Source organism: Oncorhynchus gorbuscha, linkage group LG01 (assembly GCF_021184085.1).
Source record: "Oncorhynchus gorbuscha isolate QuinsamMale2020 ecotype Even-year linkage group LG01, OgorEven_v1.0, whole genome shotgun sequence".
In the NCBI taxonomy this organism is placed as follows: domain Eukaryota; kingdom Metazoa; phylum Chordata; class Actinopteri; order Salmoniformes; family Salmonidae; genus Oncorhynchus; species Oncorhynchus gorbuscha.
The window spans coordinates 34878787-34898750 of NC_060173.1; the positions used below are offsets into that span (position 1 = coordinate 34878787).

Below are 19964 nucleotides of genomic sequence, written 5' to 3' on the forward strand. Positions count from 1 at the left end.
TCTAGTGACCAAAAACCGGAACAACCCTGGCCAAATCCTGACACTTACTTTGTGCTAATGTAGACCTCCTTATACTCAAGTAGTTTGTGATAAGTGAGATTCTTATTATATGCCATTCAGCTCCATATAACGTGGCCTCACCTTGCTGCTGCAGCTAACAGGTTCTTGGCGTTAGCTGCTCCAGGATCCACTGACAGAGACTTGGCGGCCAGAAGGAGCTTGCTGGAGGCCATGGAGATGTTCTTCAGGTTGCCAATCACTGTGATTTGGTCCTCTTGGGACTGCAAACGACAAAGTCACAAGACAACTCAGCTGTTTCTTGGAATAAAATATGTTGAAGAGTGGTCAACATGTTATTTAAGACACATCTTTCCAGGAAAATGCAACTGTACTTATTGTCAACAACTGTCACACTGTCTATCTGGTGGAATGGCCTATGAAACTGGCATCATGTGAACGGTGTCCCCCACCTCAGCCAGCCAGTCCCCTACTCATTTAAGCCTGATTAAGGCCTGTGTGTCATGCTACATCAACTGCTCTCCCACACAATCTATCCAAATTAATGAGCAAAATAACCAGAACATCATCAAAGATCTCATTACGTCTGACTGTGTTAGCGCTCTCGGGGACAATCATGTGCTTAAGTAAATTAGATGAATAGGCCTAATTAACAAATTAATCAAAATAGCTTAAGTGCTCAAGTGACAGAAAAATGTGAAGATACTCAACATGACTACCTCAGAGGCATTTCCATTTTATCCTATTAAATCTAAACCGCTCCTGTCCACCAACAGTATATTCAGGCGTCATAACATTTGTCCAGACCTATTTCATAGGAGAGGAATCAGATATTTCAATGGGGCTGTTGCGACCTGCTACAGATAATGATACCTACTTGAGTGTGTCCAGCCATCTCAACGCCGGCGTCCAGGAACTCATCAAAGTCCTCACTGAATTTCCCAGAAGCCACGGCCAGTTGGCTGCTGGTACCCCGGGAGGAATGGACCACATCTCCTGCTGAGTGGTTGAGCTCTGCAGCAGTATGGTTCAGCTCACTCTGAGCGTCCTGGAAGGACTTACTGCAGGGGGGGAGCTGGAGACATACAGGAAAAACACAAGTATAGTAGTCCGTACATTATTATCAGTATTATTTGTTACATAATAATCCGTATGGTATTTGTGTTATGTTTATGTTCAATTTTTCCTTGGATAGTTGTGAAATGTCTGCGTAGATGATTAATGACCAGAGGTAAAATATGCTAACTGTGTATTTAGGTTTAGGACAGCATTGACTCTCTATAAGCACTCATGTTCAGATGTGTAATAAAATCAACACTCCAAACTGCAGCCTCGCCGGTCTGGCAGCAGGACTCACAGTGTCCACCAGCAGCTTCTTACTGGCCTCTCCGATGCTTCTTAGGGCCATGTCCACATCCTTCTGGCCAGGCAGGCAGTTCACACAGTTATTCAGAGAGTGGGACACTGCCTTGGCCACCTGCAACACATCACAGATCAGCCTGTCAGTGGGCTGACATTACACATTCGAACCACGCTCCACAGTCACAGAGCACAGCTCTGAGAAGGAAAAACATCTTAAATGCAAATCAGCCTGCAAGCGGAGCACGACAATCCATGTCACTAATTTATGCTACCGTCACAGACATATGCCAACCAATATGTTTATCTCCCAAAGGGCCCTGCTGCAAATAAGCAGTTTTACTGGAGCTAGCGTTCCTGTGAGCAGGAGACTGAGAAGAGAAAATAGCAACCCTTAAAGCAGATAATTGTTATGGAAAGTAGCAGGGTTTACAAATCAGTTATCATCCAGAATGTAGAGGAGAGGAAAGAGCCCAACAGAAAAGACTGTGCTTGGAACATTAACACAACTGTCTGAATAGGACGTCAATACAGGAAATCTGTCACACGCTGACTAGACCGGGCACACGCGTGTGCCATTGCTTGCATGTTGATTTCGTCCATCCACACCAGACGCGATCAGGACACGCAGGTTGAAATAAATATTAGCAAAACAAACTCTGAACCAACTAAACTCATCAAAAAAAGAAACATCCTCTCATTGTCAAATGCGTTTATTTTCAGCACTTAACATCTGTAAATATTTGAATCAACATAAGATTCAACAACTGAGACATAAACTGAACAAGTTCCAAAGACATGTGACTAACAGAAATGGAATAATGTGTCCCTGAACAAAGGCGAGGTCAAAATCAAAAGTAACAGTCAGTGTCTGGTGTGGCCACCAGCTGCATTAAGTACGGCAGTGCATCTCCTCCTCATGGACTGCACCAGATTTGCCAGTTCTTGCTGTGAAATGTTACCCCACTCTTTCCCCACCTGCAAGTTCCCAGACATTTCTGGGGGGAATGGCCCTAGCCCTCACCCTCCGATCCAACAGGTCCCAGATGTGCTCAATGGGATTGAGATCCGGGCTCTTCGCTGGCCATGGCAAAACACTGACATTCTTGTCTTGCAGGAAATCACACACATAATGAGCCAGTATGGCTGGTAGCATTGTCATTCCGGATGGTCATGTCAGGATGAGCCTGCAGGAAGGTTACCACATGAGGGAGGAGGATGTCTTCCCTGTAACGCACAGCGTTGAGATTGCCTGCAAAGACAACAAGCTCAGTCCGATGATGCTGTGACACACCGCCCCAGACCATGACGGACCTTCCACCTCCAAATCAATCCCGCTCCAGAGTACAGGCCTCAGTGTAACGCTCATTCCTTCAACTATAAACGCGAATCCAACCATCACCCCTGGTGAGACAAAACCGTGACTCATCTGTGAAGAGAACTTTGTGCCAGTCCTGTCTCGTCCAACGACGGTGGCTTTGTGCCCATAGGCAACGCTGTTGCCGGGTATGTCTGGTGAGGACCTGCCTTACAACAGGCCTACAAGCCCTCAGTCCAGCCTCTCTCAGCCTATTGCGGACAGTCTGAGCACTGATGGAAGGATTGTGTGTTCCTGGTGTAACTCGCCTGGCTACGCAGATGCTTGTTGACGCACGCGAGCAATTTGGATGCAATGATTGAATTACATCTATGTGTACATCAGCATGTCAGGAGTTCCTCACCTGTGCTAGCCTTTGCTGACTCTCTGCGTCACCGGGGGAGACCAGGGCCTGGTGAGCCTCATGGATGAGCATGGCAGAGCCCTCCATGACGTACTGGGCAGAATCCAACATGGCCCCCGCAGACTGGGGTTCCTTAGTGCTGGCAGCAACACCTCTGGCTGCCTGGGCCAGTGTCCTCAAGGCCTGGGCAGTCTCTCTGGCAGCCACTCCTACACACAACAGGGACAGACAGTGTTGGAGTGAGTGGAAGTCTTGGAGTTGGATTAACAAAGCTAGTCCAGGAAATAATGACGGAAAACCTGGTGTCAACATCCCAGTGTGCCTCTTCATTGTTCTTTAAGATGTAGCTAAACAACCTACTGACTCGGGATAGCTGCATCATTAATTATTCACTCGACAAACTGCAAGCTGAATCTCACTTCCTTTCAATCTCATTATCACTTCACTAAAGATGTCCTGTATTAAGACATACACACATTCAGACTGCAGCTTTAGTGCTCAAAATGAATAGAATGAGTTGTTGGTGATGTGTAACTGAACAGTAGGAATAGCACAGTGAGCCCAACCTAAAGCACCCCTATTGTTAAAACAAATTAGATAGATAGGAGAACGAGGCACCATGTGAGATTGGGGCTTTACTTATTACACACATATCTAAGATGATGGAATGCAGCAAATTGCATCAAATTTCATTATCCAGCCGAGTGGAGCCCATTGCTAATGGAATGTTGAATCTAGTGAAAATAAGATGAATGAGGAGAGAGTAGCACCCTGGGACCCAGCGTGAAGCAGCACAGCCAGGGAGGGAGGGAGGGAGGAGGGAGGGAGGGAGGGAGGGAGGGAGGGAGGGAGGGAGGGAGGGAGGGAGGGAGGGAGGGAGGGAGGGAGGGAGGGAGGGAGGGAGGGAGGGAGGGAGGGGGGGGAGGGAGGGAGGGGGAGGGAGGGAGGGAGTAGCACCCTGGGCCCCAGCGTGAAGCAGCACAGCCAGGGAGGGAGGGAGGGAGGGAGGGGGAGGGAGGGAGGGAGGGAGTAGCACCCTGGGCCCCAGCGTGAAGCAGCACAGCCAGGGAGGGAGGGAGGGAGGGAGGGAGGGAGGGAGGGAGGGAGGGAGGGAGGGAGGGAGGGAGGGAGGGAGGGAGGGAGGGAGGGAGGGAGGGAGGGAGGGAGGGAGGGAGGGAGGGAGCAGCCATGGTTAGAATACACTATTCAAAATCTGTCTTCATCAATTCTCCTGAGAGACTAAATGGAGCTAGAATGAGGCTAAAGAAAATGACAGGCTGTGCAGCAGGACCCATTGGGTTTATTGCTCTTAGGCAATAGTGATAACATCATCACTAAATCAAGAATTGAATTACACTTGGATATCTATTGGTAGAAGGTAAGTGAATGATTGTTAGGGTTTCTACTGCCTACTTTATAACCTCACTTACCTCACTTGGTAGAGTAGAGCTTTACTGAGACCCTGTAGCTGATCATGACATTTGAAGAAACGGTTCCTAATGTCAAATAATAACATCTAACTAAAAGGACAGAAAATAATAAGTCTAGTCCAGAAAAAACGTTCTACACAGCCACTCAATGATGTCTGTCAGTTTAGGTGAACATTCCTCTTGTACTGCTCAATAATTCTCAGTGCACGCTGTGTTTGCTTTCCTACCTGTGTAGTGCTCATTGCCCTGTGCAGCACAGGTCAGCAGCTGGGCCATAGAGGAGCCAACAGCCTTGGAGGTACTACCCAGGTCCTGGGCACACTTCTCTAGCTGTAGAGACAACACAGGAGCACCAAGTCATGCATTTTCACACATCTGCAGATTTGCTTTGCATGACTGGAACAAATCAATGCATTCTATAATGAACTGACCGATTCCCCAGGAAGTGGTTTGAGCTGCCCATCGTGCGCAGCCATCCTGGCATCTTGAAGCTCACTCCTGAGAGTTTGGACAGCACTGAGAGCAGAGTCTATCTCCAGAGGACCACAGGCTTCATGGGCCTGCAGAAGCACACATGCACAAACTTCTCTCACACAGAGCCCAGAAGCTGTGCTTCCTGTATGAAAACATGACTATCAGTAGCTGTGGATAGAGGGGTACAGGCAGTGGCATAGCTCATTTTCGTGGGGCCCCGCAAAACAATTATATATATTTTTGCCATGGAGCAGAGAGAAACATTTCCATAATTGAATGCTATTTTACACTTTTTGCTGAGGATGAGAGAAAATGTTGCTGATTTAGAGCTCAGGGATTCTTGAAAGGTATCACACCATGTAAAGGAACAACCTCTTAATCACGTTCCTCTTCTTAAAAAGCAACTAACTGGATTTGTCAATTCCATTAGACACTATAAAATGCATTTCAGTTATACAATTATTGTCCATTGATTAAAATATATATTTTTAAATATTGACAAAAAACATTTTCTTCATTAAGGGGGTTAGCCATCAGTGACGGAGTTGACAATCCCCAATAAAAACATAACCATTCTATCAGAATTGACAGAGTTGATGTTTTACGGAAACAGAAATTGCATTTTTATTCTTCATTTAAGTGGTATACATAGTAGCAATTTAGTTTTTCCTCAGTTGCATTATGACTCTAAAACCTAATTAAATGTAACATATTTGAACCATTATTCATATTCTATCTTAATCTATCAGGCAGATGGAGTTGACAGTTTATGGTTGTGACCATGGTGATTCCAATATTGCTTGTTTAAATATCTCAAAAGCAGAGAACTTTCCAGACCATGAGTGGTCTTTTTGCACTACATGTAAGGAGGACATGAATAAGGGGTCCTGACGGTATAGCGGACACTGCTCATTCCTGATTAATTTAGGATTTTAGACAAATCTGACGGAGTTGACCAATTTCCAGACACATCTTTTAGGAATCACAGTTCTGATTTAAAAAAACTTTAAGTCACAGAGGACTATTTCAAGAAACTACATGAGATTTTTAAAGTTAATATCCATTATTTTTTAGAATTTTAAACACTTTTCAACTATTCCTTTGGAGAGTTTGTATTTGGGATCCTTTGCACCGGACAACGGCATTTCCAACCATAGAGCCGAGATGGAAATCAATGATATTGAAAGTATTTAGAAAATATATATTTTAAATATTTTCCTTTAAATTCCCCTAAATACACAGTACCAGTCAACAGTTTGGACACAACAACTCATTCAAGGGTTTTTCTTATTTTTTCTATTTTCTACATTGTAGAATAACAGTGAATAGATCAAAACTATGAAAATAAAACTAAGAAATAACATATATGGAATCATGTAGTAACCAAAGTGTTACATCAAAATATATTTTATATTTGAGATTCCTCAAAAAAGCCAAAGAAACCACTACTAAAGGACATCAATAATATGACCTGGCCTCCACAATCACCCAACCTCAAACCAATTGAGATGGTTTGGGATGAGTTGGACCTCAGAGTGAAGGAAAAGAAGCCAAAACATGCTCAGCATATGTGGGAACTCCTTCAAGACTGTTGGAAAAGTATTCCAGGTGAAGCTGGTTGAGAGAATGCCAAGAGTGTGCAAAGCTGTCATCAAGGCAAAGGGTGGCTACTTTGAAGAATCTAAAATCTATTTTGATTTATTTAACACTTTTTGGTTACTACATGATTGGTTACTACAATGTGCTAGTTCATAGTTTTCATGTCTTCATTATTTTTCTACAATGTACGAAAGAGTTAAAATAAAGAAAACTGGCACTCTACATTTTAAGCTCAAATAATCCAACAAAATGTATTTTCTTTCAAGAATAAAAATAATTTCCCCCCTACCGGATAACTATTTTGTTCCGACTTTCAAGAATCACTGACCTAATTTCCTGCTATTTGACACATTTTGCAATGAGGCTGAGATAAAATGTTTCCATTTTAAAGCCAATTTCCTGCAATTCCCCCCCAAAATTAACAGCTTATGACATGTCCACTATCTGGGGAGCCCGACCTCCGGGGGGACAACAACCCCAACATGAAAAATAAAAAGTATACTTTTTTTGGTGTGGGGTGGTTGGGGGCCCCCAAATCCCCCAACCTCTGCCTTGCGGGGGCTGTGAGGGTGTGAGCTACACCTCTGGGTACAGAACTTACCTTTTGGGTGGCTGTCCGTAGCTCAGCTAGGCAGGTAGCCAGGTTCTTGGCACATTGGCCAAGTTGCATCGCTGCAGCCTGGTCCATCACTGTGGGGACAGTTGACTTTGCAGACGTCACCATCTTACTGCCAGGCTGTAGGAAGCTCTGGCTGGCCATTATCAGGGCTAGTTGGGCACTGAGTTCCTCTGGCTGAGCCTGACTACTCCTCATCCCCTGGACCAGCTGAGGGATGTGGTCTGCCACTGCCTTCAAGTAGACATATCATTTGATTAAATCAATGCAATGAAACCTGCAATATAAATGCTGCCAATGTAGTAATCGATTCTATACTGTATGTATTTCACCAGAGTAATCTAACAGTGATCCTGTTCGCTGTGAATCAATCTCTACCCATACTGTACCTTGCAGCTGTGTCCTAGTTGTTGATGAGAGGCAGTGTTCTTATTGGACACAGCAGCATTCTGGGCAGCTGCGATGGTCTGAGTAGCAGCAGCCGCAGCCTGCTTAGCAGCAATCTGTTCCAGAAACAGAGAGAGATATTGACAATTGTTGTAGGTATGTGTTTTAGATAAGGGTGGTATAATTAAGGCACCTCAGGGGTTTGTGGCTAATACACCACGGCTAAGGGCTGTTCTTAAGCACAACGCAACTCTGAGTGCCTGGATACAGCCCTTAGCCATGATATATTTGCCACATACCACAAACCCCCAAGGTGCCTTACCAGTAAACTGGTTACTAATGTAATTAGAACAGTAAAAAAGTATTTTTTTTATCATACCCGTGGTATATTGTCTCATATACCATGGCTTTCAGTCAATCAGCATCCAGGACTCAAACTACCTGGTTTATAATACTGCTTTGTATAGAGTATCAGATTGAGCTTCCCAGATAGATCAAACATAATGAGGTGTCACAAACAAAGCCAAAGATTTCTTTAAGAATTTCTTAGAGGACATCAACAACTGACCAAAATGTTGGACACACACACACACACACACACACACACACACACACACACACACACACACACACACACACACACACACACACACACACACACACACACACACACACACACACACACACACACACACACGACAACAAAAAAATAGCTTTTCTTTCAAAAACAAGGACATTTCTAAGTGACCCCAAACTTTTGTACGGTAGTGTATATTGGGACGAGGACAACATTTTCTCAAAATGCAATACATAAGCACTTTTCTCAAAATGTACAATACACTTTTTGTATTGCCATTAATCCACACCCAGATTACTTTCTTTGAAGTATCAACAAAATGGAAAGTGGTGAGAGAAGTGGGTGGAAGGATGGAGGATGAAACAAGAACCTGAACAACAATGCTATCTTTGTCCTGTGGAAAACAAACATATTGCACAATGCTGCCTGTCTGGCTCATCTCTCAAGAGGAGAGGAAGAGAGAGAGAGGAAGAGAGAAAGAGAGAGAGAGACTTCATTTCTCTCTGGTGAAACCGAAACAGAAACTACAAACAGACTACATATTTAGTATTATTTTAAAAGCAGAGAGTGCTGCGAAGGACAACACACATGGTAATGTGTTGAAACCCAAACAGATACAACGCTTTAGGAGATCAGTAGGAGACATTTCAGCCATAAGAATGGGCAGGTGAAGGTATGTGCTCAGTTAATCTAAACACATTACATTCTAAATGGTTTTTATTATTGCTGATTCCTCTCTGGAGTGGAAGCCATTACCATTACAGGCTACAGAGAATGATGCATCAGATATCAAACTGATTCCAGCCTTCGGTTAGTGTGTGCAGTGGAAGCTCCAGTGCAGTGCGGGTCTGGTCTTCAGGGGTCTACTAATACTAGGGGCTAAACCCAGATCTTTACACTATGATTAACTAATTCACACAACTAATAGGATTCACATATTCCTGCTGCAGGAACAGAAATAATGTAGAGAATAAATACAACACTTCATATGTGCAAATGAATTATATTTCATTTAGCCTTTTGCAATGCTCTTTCCTAAGGCTTGGGGGGTGGGATCTATACATCTTCACACATATCTATGTAGGGGTGTCTGACACACTCTCGTCTTTAATGGTGCGTCATGGTGTTGGATGGACTTATGGGGTTTGTTTGTGAAAAAGGACATAGTAGTGTAAAGTCGAAAACGTTGATTGCTACAAAGCTACAACTGGACAGGGACTCAAAGTTAGCACAAAGGTTACAATATTCTCTCATTCTCCACCCAACTCACCTCCAGCCTGTTGACCAGCTTCTTCTTGATCGCATTCTGAGCTGCAGCGTTAGTGGCAACACGTAACCCCTCTGCTGCCTCTCTCAGCCTCTGCTGCTGGTCCTCATTCTCTGGGTAAGCTGCAGCTCCCTGTGTACGCATGCACACACACACACACACAGGATGGAATACATACACACACACACAGACATACACACACAGGATGGAACACACACACACACAGGATGACACACACACACACACACACACACAAACACACACACACACACACACACACACACACACACACACACACACACACACACACACACACACACACACACACACACACAAAGCAAAATCACCACTAACTACAATCGTAGTTCTGCAGTGGCAAAGGGAATATCAAACCCTCTCTCATAGTCTCAGTAGCACTCAGAACATTTCCCCAACACTGTGACTGTACTCCACATGTCTCAGTATCACTGAACATTTCCCCAACACTGTGACTGTACTCCACATGTCTCAGTAGCACTTTGAACATTTTCCCAACACTGACTGTACATTTAATGTCTCAGTAGCACTCTGAACAATTTCCAAACACTGTGACCGTGCATTAAATGCAGAGCAGCATTAGACACAGTCTGCTTTCTGACAGTTTCCAAGGAAACCACCAGTGCAAAATTCCTATTTCCTCTTTGTAATGGCAGCAGTGTTGTGATGAATGTGTCACAGAGCAAAAGCATCAGCATCGTTTCACTTGCCTGGCATTTTCACATTGATAATATCCTGCTCATTTATACTTGTCTACAGCGCCAAGGGCTTATTAAGAACCATTGGTCCTGCACTTTCATTATTTCAGCTCTAAAGAGAATCTACAGCCCAGACTACATTAGGAATACTATAAATCTCCTTTCCAACAAATGACAGCAGTGGAATTCTAGTTATAGACATGACACTAATGATAATACACTAACATGACATACTGTACAGTTTACACACTAATGGCATACAACAATCTATCGTAGAACTCTAAGTAGGCTAGCATAGTGGTTGTCCCTGTACCTTAGCAGCATCTACCATCCTGGCTGTGGCATCAGCCAGGAGTTTGGCTGCAGCCAGGAGCTTCTTTGAGTTGTCCACGTCCACCTCGGCCTCAGCATCTGACCTCATGGCATTGACCAGGTCAGAAGTGGCCTGAGCCAGCACCCTGGCCTGACGCACCATCTCCCCTACACAGGGTCAGAGAGAGAGAGAGAAAGAGAGAAAGAGAGAGAGAGAGAGAGAGAGAGAGAGAGAGAGAGAGAGAGCCAGGGTCAATATCTCCCGACTGTGCTACAGTATTCTACACAGAAACATGGCCTAGACTACACTCACTGATTACTGATCCCTCATTGGACCTCACACACTACATAATTTCCTTTTCACCTTCTGGTATCGTACTGATAGTACCACAGCAGTTTACTTTTGTCTTCCTCACTGGTTATAAAAAATACATCTGTCTTTATGTGTATTCTGTGAGGAAATAGAAGAATAAAAGCACTATAAAACCTCTATAGTGCTGTACAGAAGATACCGTATTTCCCCCAGTCAGCCTATAAAAACTGTTATTGCTAAACACCCACCTCCAGCTAGAAATAACTGGAGAGAAGACTATCAAAGGCACTACATCGAGGGTACTTTACAGACTACAGCCTTAGAGACACATTTTTTCCCCTATCAGTGAAATGGGACTTTTAAAGACATATTTCATAATAAATTATACTTGGCTGATCTACTGCAGTTTTATTTTACGATGTTTTACGAAAGTCAGAGTGTTAAGCCCTATACAACTTTTTAAAGTCATATGTTTCCAGTTACATTTCAAAGCTGCACTGAATGTGATTGAGAGCAGATTTGAAGCTCTGTAGTGGTTTTCGATGATATGCTTTCTACGACCCCTTGAGGATTGGCTGGGGTTGGGAATTCTTCAGACTCATGGGCAACCCATAACAAACATTTCAGGCTTTGAAAATGTTTCGACAGCAGGGTATTGAAGGTCGGTTAATATAAACCATAAACTGACAACATCTTAGGTCCCACTCAGTCAAAATACATAGGAACAACCCCAGTGAAAGTCTCAAGAAAATCAAGACAAGAAACAGGCTGAATAGTCCTGTCTACTTGAATGATAATTATTACATCTTGCGTCCTTTGATAATAGCTAGCTAAAGGTTTGAGACTCAAACTGCTGAATGCCAGAACTAGCCAGGAATGTGAAAATACTTGCAAGATGAATCAAGAGTGAAAGGTTCTCTCCCCACCTCCCAAAAAGTTATGAACCACTCCCCTCCCCTTCCACTTTAGCTGTCTCTCCCCTCCCAGAGCTCACCTGCGTCTCCCATGGAGGTGAAGATGCTCTCGGTGACGGTCATGATGGTGTCTGTGGCCTGGTCGTAACGTCCGATGGGCTCACCACAGCTGGCATAGTGGCGTACGTGCTGCAGCAGGTCACTGAGTGCCTGGCTCACAGTGTTGGCCGCGGCACCTACCTGCTTCAGGTGCTCACTGTCGTCTGTTGCAGACAGGCAGGCCTTGACGCAGCTCTCCACTGAGCGGTCCACCAGCTTCCCTGCCTCAACCAGCTGCTCCTGGCACACCGGAGAACTGATGGTGGGGCTCACCACCTAGACGAACAGTCCACAATCAGTCTCGACTGGCCACTCAAAATTAAACAACACATCCAGAGGTACTAGTGGACTCATTTTGGTGTGTACAAGAATGATCATTTTATTGTTGACAAAACTATCTTCGCATACGCTACTCTGTACTAGGAATTTAGAGATAGGACAAACAAACAGCCATTTAATTTCAGTAAGCCAGCTCTTATTTCAGCTCAGTTCTTGCCCTGAGCTGTCCTTCATGTCTACAGGAGACAGGGACAGAGGTGTGGCAGTCAGTCAGGGCAGTACCTTGGTGCAGGCCACCAGCTGTGAGGTGGAAAGGGCACACCGAGTAGCAGCTGCAATCACTCGGTTCTGCAACACTGTGTCCTCTGCCACCTGGGCCACATTCTTGGCCTTGAGGACCATCATGGCAGCTGCGTTGGCCACCGCTTTGGCCAGGCTCATTAGAATGTCCTGAAACACATTCATCAATGTCACTCACTGACTCACAGCAGAGCTGAGCAGACTTTTTGCTGTCCATTCAATTACAATAGCTAAAGAAAACAAAGCCGTTACATAAGTGTGTGTGAATCTTTAAACGGGGACTGGGGGCAGCAGTTACTATAGAAATAGCAAGGAAAGTCCAGTCCAACCTGGAACCTCTCGTCGGTCTCGCCCTCCCCCATATGATGCAGCAGGTCTCCGCTGGCCTGGCCTATACTTCCTGCTGCAGTCAGCACCGTCTGTCTGGGCTGCATGGGAGGGGGTGACATCGCCACATTCACAACACTGACCCCAACGCGGCACCACAGCACAATCACAGCACTCCGCTGCTCTCAGATACAGTTCACATCACCAGCTCCCAGTGATTATTTCTACAGAACACATCATTATTGTTTTCGAAAACATACTAAAAAGAAACACACTAGTGTATTTGTTAAAAGGGAGTCTACATGCAGTACGTCTCAATCTCTGTGTAATCATTGTATTATGGAGAATAGAGCAGATGTGATTGATAGAACAGTGCTGTTTTGTGTCTGTACCTCTCCAGCTGGAGGCTCCACAGACCTGAGCAGGTCAGAGACGGCCCCTGTCAGGGTCCTGGCAGCTCCCATCAGGTTCTGCCCACTGCCCACCTGGTCCTCCACCAGCGCTGCCAGCAGCTTCACCCCCCTAGACATCTCTGTCAGGTTGGAGGAGATGGTGGTGATGGCACAGCCAACCGCTGTGTAGTCTGTATTTGTAGGGTCACCTAGGGAAAAGAGACAGTCCTCGTTAACCCTTTGTTATACCTTCTGCTCTGCCACTCTCTCAGCCCAAACCACAAGCAGCAACCTGAGTGGTGCCATAGTAACACACACAATCAGTGTCACCATCATAATGAAAACACATTGGATATGGTATTGTGGAGACAAATGCACACACACAGAGAAAGCGAGAGAGAGCGAGAGAGAGAGAGAGAGAGAGAGAGAGTGATAGTCATTTGTGGTAGTCATTTGTGGAGAGGTAAACGTTTCTATTGGATGATAACAGGGAGCCTCAGTGCCATTCAACAGATGGCTGGGATAGATTAAAACCTATTGAAAGGCTGGCAGGGAGCAGTGCGGAGCAGCATGGCACAACTCCAGACAAGAGGCATGGAGAGGAGTGGACAGCATGGAGAGGCTGTCAGCTAGTTAAGCTTCAGGACAACATGCTCACTATTTATTTCATCAATGGAAATATTTATTAGGGCAAATGGGAAATGCTCCATTATCTAAAGGGAACTCAGACCCCTCCTCCCTAGTCGTTCCAGATCAACTTGGAAAATGTGTGTTTTGATTCTATCCCTGTGGGTTTTGCCCTTGAAGATAAGTGGCTGTTATTTTTAAGAGGGCATTTTCGACCTAAGTCTAGAGGCCTTTCATAAACAAGGATTTGTGTGCAAATATTACAGAAAACTCTACATGAGTACATGGTTGAAAATATCAGTAAGGAAACTCTTGGGCACTCACCTGCAGTAAGATTGACCACAGATGCGGTTCCGGCAGTTATGGCATCGACTTGAGAGTGGATTTCATGTTTGGACTCATCCACTTTGTTTTGAACCCAAACTCTGGACGCCTTTCAGGAGAGGGAGAAGGACGGCTATTGGCTTTCATCACAGTGGGGGATTTTCAGCTCATATATATATATATATATAAAAAAAATCAGGACAAGGGCTTCTTCACAACCAGTTTCCAGCTTTAAAGTACATCTTTCACATTTACAGTCAATTTACACGTGAAACATGGGAGTTCAAAAAGACAAACAAACTCAGCCCTTCTCTACAGTATGCTTAGCCAAGCACATCTAGAGGAAAAATGCCAAACTTTAAAAGAATACATTTAATGGGATACAAAAATATATTTTCCAAAAACACAAAAAAAAGAGTGAATTAATCTTCACTGACCAGGCTGCGTGGACTAAAAGGTTCAACGTGTGGGAGAAGTTGAGCAGTATTTAATGGTGTAATTTTGTGGCTGTGGTGTATGGATTAGTCCAGTGAATGGAGGAGGGAACTCACCATGTCCTGTCCAAGAGGAGGCAGGTTATCTACCTCCCCCAGATCAGCCTGGGCCTGCTGCACTGCCTGCATACTGGTGTTAATGGTCCCCATCAGGGCCTGCTGGGCCAAGCTCTGACAACACACACACATTTTAAACAGACAAAGATCGTAGTTAGTGATGGTGTAAGCAAGGTTCTCTGCACATCACTGCTGTGTGACATTGGTATGGGTGCCAGCGGGCATGCTCACCAGCGGGGGCATATGTCCTCTGTGCATCTGCCCTGTGGTGATCTGCTGCTGGGCAGCGGGCATGGTGCCCATGTTGAAGGTGTTGTCAGGGCCACCAATGGACCCGGAGCGGATGATACCTGGCAGTGCCACCGAGCCATGCTCCACACGACCCACCCTGTTAAACTGCTGCTGCAGGATGGTCGACCTGAGAAGAGGGAGAGAGAGGGAACGATGGAGAGAGAGAGAGGGAGATGGACGTTAGGACCTTTACAGGGCATCTTCTGATAAGGAAACATAATACTCAGTATTTTCTCCATAACAATAGGATAGGAGTAACAGAGCCATAACAGTGAGTTAGTACTGGTAGACTAAAACACATGAAAAGAGCTGTTCCACTGCCCCTGTAAACAGATTGTCGCATTCACTATTGGTTAATTACTGCTTATTTTGAGAGGCAGCAATTATGCTCCTTGCTAAGAAACAAAACATGAGTTCATTGGCCCCTAAACAGCAGGGAGTGATATGATGCTCAGTGTCTATCCCAGCAGGATCCGCTATGAGACACAATCGGTGTCTGGGCTCGGCGTGACAGGACAACAGTCTATCTGTGTTATAAACTCAGAAAAAAAAGAAATGTCCCTTTTTCAGGACCCTGTCTTTCAAAGATAATTAGTAGAAATCAAATAACTTCACAGATCTTCGTTGTAAAGGGTTTAAACACTGTTTTCCATGCTTGTTCAATGAACCATAAACAATTAATGAACATGCACCTCTGGGATGGTCGTTAAGACACTAACAGCTTACAGAAGATTGGCAATTAATTAAGGTGACAATTATGAAAACTAAGGACACTAAAGAGGCCTTTCTACTGACTGTGAAAAACACCAAAAGAAAGATGCCCAGATGCCCGAACATCACACCTACGGGACAGGTACAGGATGGCAACAACAACTGCCCGAGTTACACAATCCCTCCATCAGTGCTCAGACTGTCCGCAATAGGCTGAGAGAGGCTGGACTGAGGGCTTGTAGGCCTGTTGTAAGGCAGGTCCTCACCAGACATCACTGGCAACAACGTCGCCTATGGGCACAAACCCACCGTCGCTGGACCAGACAGGACCGGCAAAACGTACTCTTCTCTGACGAGTCGCGGTTATGTCTCACCAGGGGTGATGGTCGGATTCGCATTTATCGTCAGGAATGAGCATTACACCGAGGCCTGTACTCTGGAGCGGGATCGATTTGGAGGTGGAGGGTACGTCATGGTCTGGGGCGGTGTGTCACAGCATCATCGGATTGAGCTTGTTGTCATTGCAGGCAATCTCAACACTGTGCGTTACAGGGAAGACATCCTCCTCTCTCATGTGGTACCCTTCCTGCAGGCTCCTCCTGACATGGCCCTCCAGCATTACAATGCCACCAGCCATACTGCTCATTCTGTGCGTGATTTCCTGCAAGACAGGAATGTCAGTGTTCTGCCATGGCCAGCGAAGAGCCCGGATCTCAATCCCATTGATCACATCTGGGACCTGTTGGATCAGAGGGAGAGGGCTAGGGCCATTCCCCCCAGAAATGTCCGGGAACTTGCAGGTGCCTTGGTGGAAGAGTGGGGTAACATCTCACAGCAAGAATTGGCAAATCTGGTGCAGTCCACGAGGAGGAGATGCACTGCAGTACTTAATGCAGCTGGTGGCCACACCAGATACTTACTTAATTCTGATCTTGAACCCCTTCCCCCCCTTTGTTCAGTGACACATCATTTAATTTCTGTTAGTCACATGTCTTTGGAACTTGTTCAGTTTATGTCTCAGTTGTTGAATCTTGTTATTTTCATACAAATATTTACACGTTAAGTATGCTAAACAATAAACGCAGTTGACAGTGAGAGGACGTTTCTTTTTTTGCTGAGTTTATATACTGTAGAGTCAAGCTGCAATGCCAAGCAAGGATAAAAACTAGGCTAGCTGTGATCATCGGAGATGAGAAGAAATAAATAAAAATGGCTTCCATGAACATGACAAATTAAAAAGAGACTTCGGGATTTTGGCAATGAGGCCCTTTACTTACCCAGAGTCAGATAACTTGTGGATACTATTTTTATGTCTCTGCTTGCAGTTTGAAGGAAGTTGATAACTAGCGCTTGCACGATTGCTAATTAGTCTTAACATAATGACTGACTAGAAGATGTCCATCGACTTCGTCATTGCACTAACACTAGTTAGCATTGGTTTGCGAAACTACCTCTAACTACCTTCATACCCCAACCCGAGCCACCTCTGGTATCTTGGTCCTCCCACCCCTAGCTCAACCCAGTCCAAGCTCTTCTCTGTCCTGGCAGCCAAATGGTGGAACCAGCATCCCTCTGAAGCTAGGACAGCAGAGTCCCTGCCCATCTTTTGAAAACATCTGAAACTCTACCTCTTCAAACAAAGAGTATCTTAAATAATCCCAATGCACCCCCCCCCTCAACACAGACATAAAAACACAGACATAAAAATGGTACCCATGAGTTCATCTGACTCTGGAGAAGTAGATAAGACTCACAAAGTATCCCTTTAATTCTAGTCTTCCCGGTGATTTCGTTTTTGTTTGCAGAATACTAACATATCCGTCTTGCCCTGGGGTATTTTTCTTATGGAGGCTAGAAAAAAATAAACATAAAAGCTAATATTCCTTAAGGAGAGAGGGACAACAGAGGGCATTCTGTTATCATGTTTCAGAGAACACATGATCTCACAGGTACTGTATGTTATTGGAAAATTCAGGATGCAGAGTCTAACTCATGTCGTGTTATTTTTCTCAGGGGTGTAATGCCGGGCAGGCAGAAATGTGATTACAGTATATGCACAATTAAATCAAGGTTTACATTGACATGAGGAATAACTTGTCTGTAGTCCCTGAATATGGATGGTCAACATTCTCTATGTAAATAGGCCAGCATCCTATGTATTGTATAATATGTGCAGAATGAGGGATCCTTACTTCTTTGGAGAGACAGATTCCTCCAGCATGGTGGACTCTTCATCTCCTTCCAAACCAAAATGATCCTTACTCTGCTTCTGTGGACGGGGATAACAAAAGGTGTCAAAAGAAAATACTTGTGGGAAGTGTTTCTGGTTTAACTTGACTTGCCTTTTTGAGAATGATGTCGATGTATCCTGCAATCAGCTGAGAGATCTGTTCCCCCTCTGTGGTCTGAACAGAGTAGTAACTTTCCTGGTACTCCCCAAAATCCTGCAGGGTACAACAAGATTGTCAGGAGAGACAATGAAGTTACAGTACAGGCCCACAAGAATAGATTACTCTCGTGGCAATATTGTCATCACATAAATCCCCATCTGTCATTATCTAGGCTCATAGTATTCATATCAAGGAAATTGAGAAGTGTATGTGTTGTCGTATGGGGAGTACAGCATGTGTCACAGCTCTTTGCCATGCTGTGCTCTAAGTTCACAAAGTTCATTTCCTTCTACACAAAGACAGGAAGATGTTGTAGTGCTTAGAAATAATCTTTGATTGGACTAAGAGTATGGTGGCAACACCTTCCCCATTCCTTCTCCTGATGAACAGACATACTTTGACTGCATTCCACTACGATCCTGAAGTCTTCAAAGAGCTGATAAAATATGAGACATACTCATTTTAATATCTAACTCCACATACTTCAAAGGCTTCCTAAGCGAGACAAATCAATGTTGGCAAAATTGTACTCCCTATTCATCTTGAACGCAATCTGGTTTTAAAAAACGAGATGAAGAAATACAATATAAAAAACAGCAGTGTTGACAACAACAAAACACTAAATTGAAAAAGGACTCAAATAAATAAAACATCCAAGTGCTTCACATTCTTCTAGTAAAATCCCTTGTTTACACAGTCTAATATATACACTAACATAACTGTTTATTGAAAACAATAACACTGTGGATTGGGGTAGTATCAACAACACATACTATTTTGCAATTACACTACACCTGTCAGGAACGGGTGTGGCTGAAATAGCCGAATCCACTAATTTGGAGGGGTGTCCACATACCTTTGTATATATAGTGTATTTCTGTTGCTATAATGAGACATAGGGACAGAAGAGGTAATTTAAGGGCTCAGACACACCACTAGCGTTTTCTGGCCGAGTACTTAGCACCTCTGAACATAAACTGCAAACCGAGTGCGCACCAATTTTCCATGGAGAATCACGTGAAAAATGTCGGCAGTCAGACCTCTACAGCAGGTGGTCCCTAAAAACAGTGCGCTGATCGTTCGCCAGACGAATACTAAATCCACATTAGGTGCGATCTGTGCAAGCCGTAAGGGTGTAGAATGTGTTCCTGTGAATGTTGGATTGGAGTGGACTGAGACCAGGTCATACCAGGGTGAAGCTCTTCGGAGAAGCAGCCCATCTCTTCACCGTGGTTAGGGGCCATTCCTGAACCACGTCTTTAGTCTTCTCTTCAACCCGCATCACCGACTCTTTGGTTATCCCCAGTAACCGTGGGACCAGCTTATTCTTGCTTTTCATCTTTTCCTAACAGACAAGACATAAGATAATATTTTCACAGGTGTTAAACGCCTAAACAGATGAAAAACTGGGGGCATCTCTTTATTCTGAGAAATTAAAACAGCAGCAGAGCACAGCTGCCTGCCATAGATAGCACACATGCACTGTTCTGTTTGTCTGTCCTGAGTCAGGAGCCCCAGTGGAGGAGGAGGAGGGCGGATGGGGTTTGACCCTGCAGAGTTCAGGCTTGTTTAACCGGGCCTCCCTGCTGTTCTGCTGATCAGGCCATCCCCAGTCCCTCCATCCCCAGTCTAGGCCTCTGTTGCTAGGGGAGCCTCAGCCTGGCTGTCAGTGTGTCAGGATTGAGCTTCCAGCAGCAGACTGACTCTGACTGGCTCTAGTGCCATCCTCTTCTTTGCCCACACACAATCCATTACGCCTCACTTCAGATCATGAGCCTACTCTTGGCTCCATTCCAGCAAAGCTGAACACTACACAAAATGAACGGTTAGGAGGAAACTACCTTTTCACTTCTCCAGGCCATTGTTTTTATTTCAGGGTCAAAAAGTAGAGCTCCAATAATGGAACAAGGTAAAAGCTTAAGAGCAGCTTGTACGGACTCAAGGATTTTCAT

General features: G+C 44.7%; 1 protein-coding gene across 2 annotated transcripts in view; it reads right to left on the reverse strand.

Annotated features, from left to right (window-relative positions):
• The window catches only part of LOC124036579 (talin-2-like), a 231754-nt gene that overhangs the window by 138180 nt on the left and 73610 nt on the right, over positions 1-19964 (reverse strand). For both annotated transcript variants that reach the window (XM_046351337.1, XM_046351326.1), the window contains exons 11-30: positions 19202-19357; positions 17965-18066; positions 17815-17891; positions 14852-15038; positions 14621-14734; positions 14070-14178; positions 13119-13327; positions 12729-12827; positions 12382-12549; positions 11802-12096; positions 10496-10662; positions 9452-9580; positions 7607-7720; positions 7203-7451; positions 4960-5088; positions 4756-4858; positions 3099-3307; positions 1376-1495; positions 896-1093; positions 142-281 (exon numbers count right to left, since the gene is read on the reverse strand). In XM_046351337.1, coding sequence (XP_046207293.1) covers positions 142-281; positions 896-1093; positions 1376-1495; positions 3099-3307; positions 4756-4858; positions 4960-5088; positions 7203-7451; positions 7607-7720; positions 9452-9580; positions 10496-10662; positions 11802-12096; positions 12382-12549; positions 12729-12827; positions 13119-13327; positions 14070-14178; positions 14621-14734; positions 14852-15038; positions 17815-17891; positions 17965-18066; positions 19202-19357 — 3074 coding nt within the window. The remainder of the gene's footprint in view (positions 1-141; positions 282-895; positions 1094-1375; positions 1496-3098; positions 3308-4755; positions 4859-4959; positions 5089-7202; positions 7452-7606; positions 7721-9451; positions 9581-10495; positions 10663-11801; positions 12097-12381; positions 12550-12728; positions 12828-13118; positions 13328-14069; positions 14179-14620; positions 14735-14851; positions 15039-17814; positions 17892-17964; positions 18067-19201; positions 19358-19964) is intronic.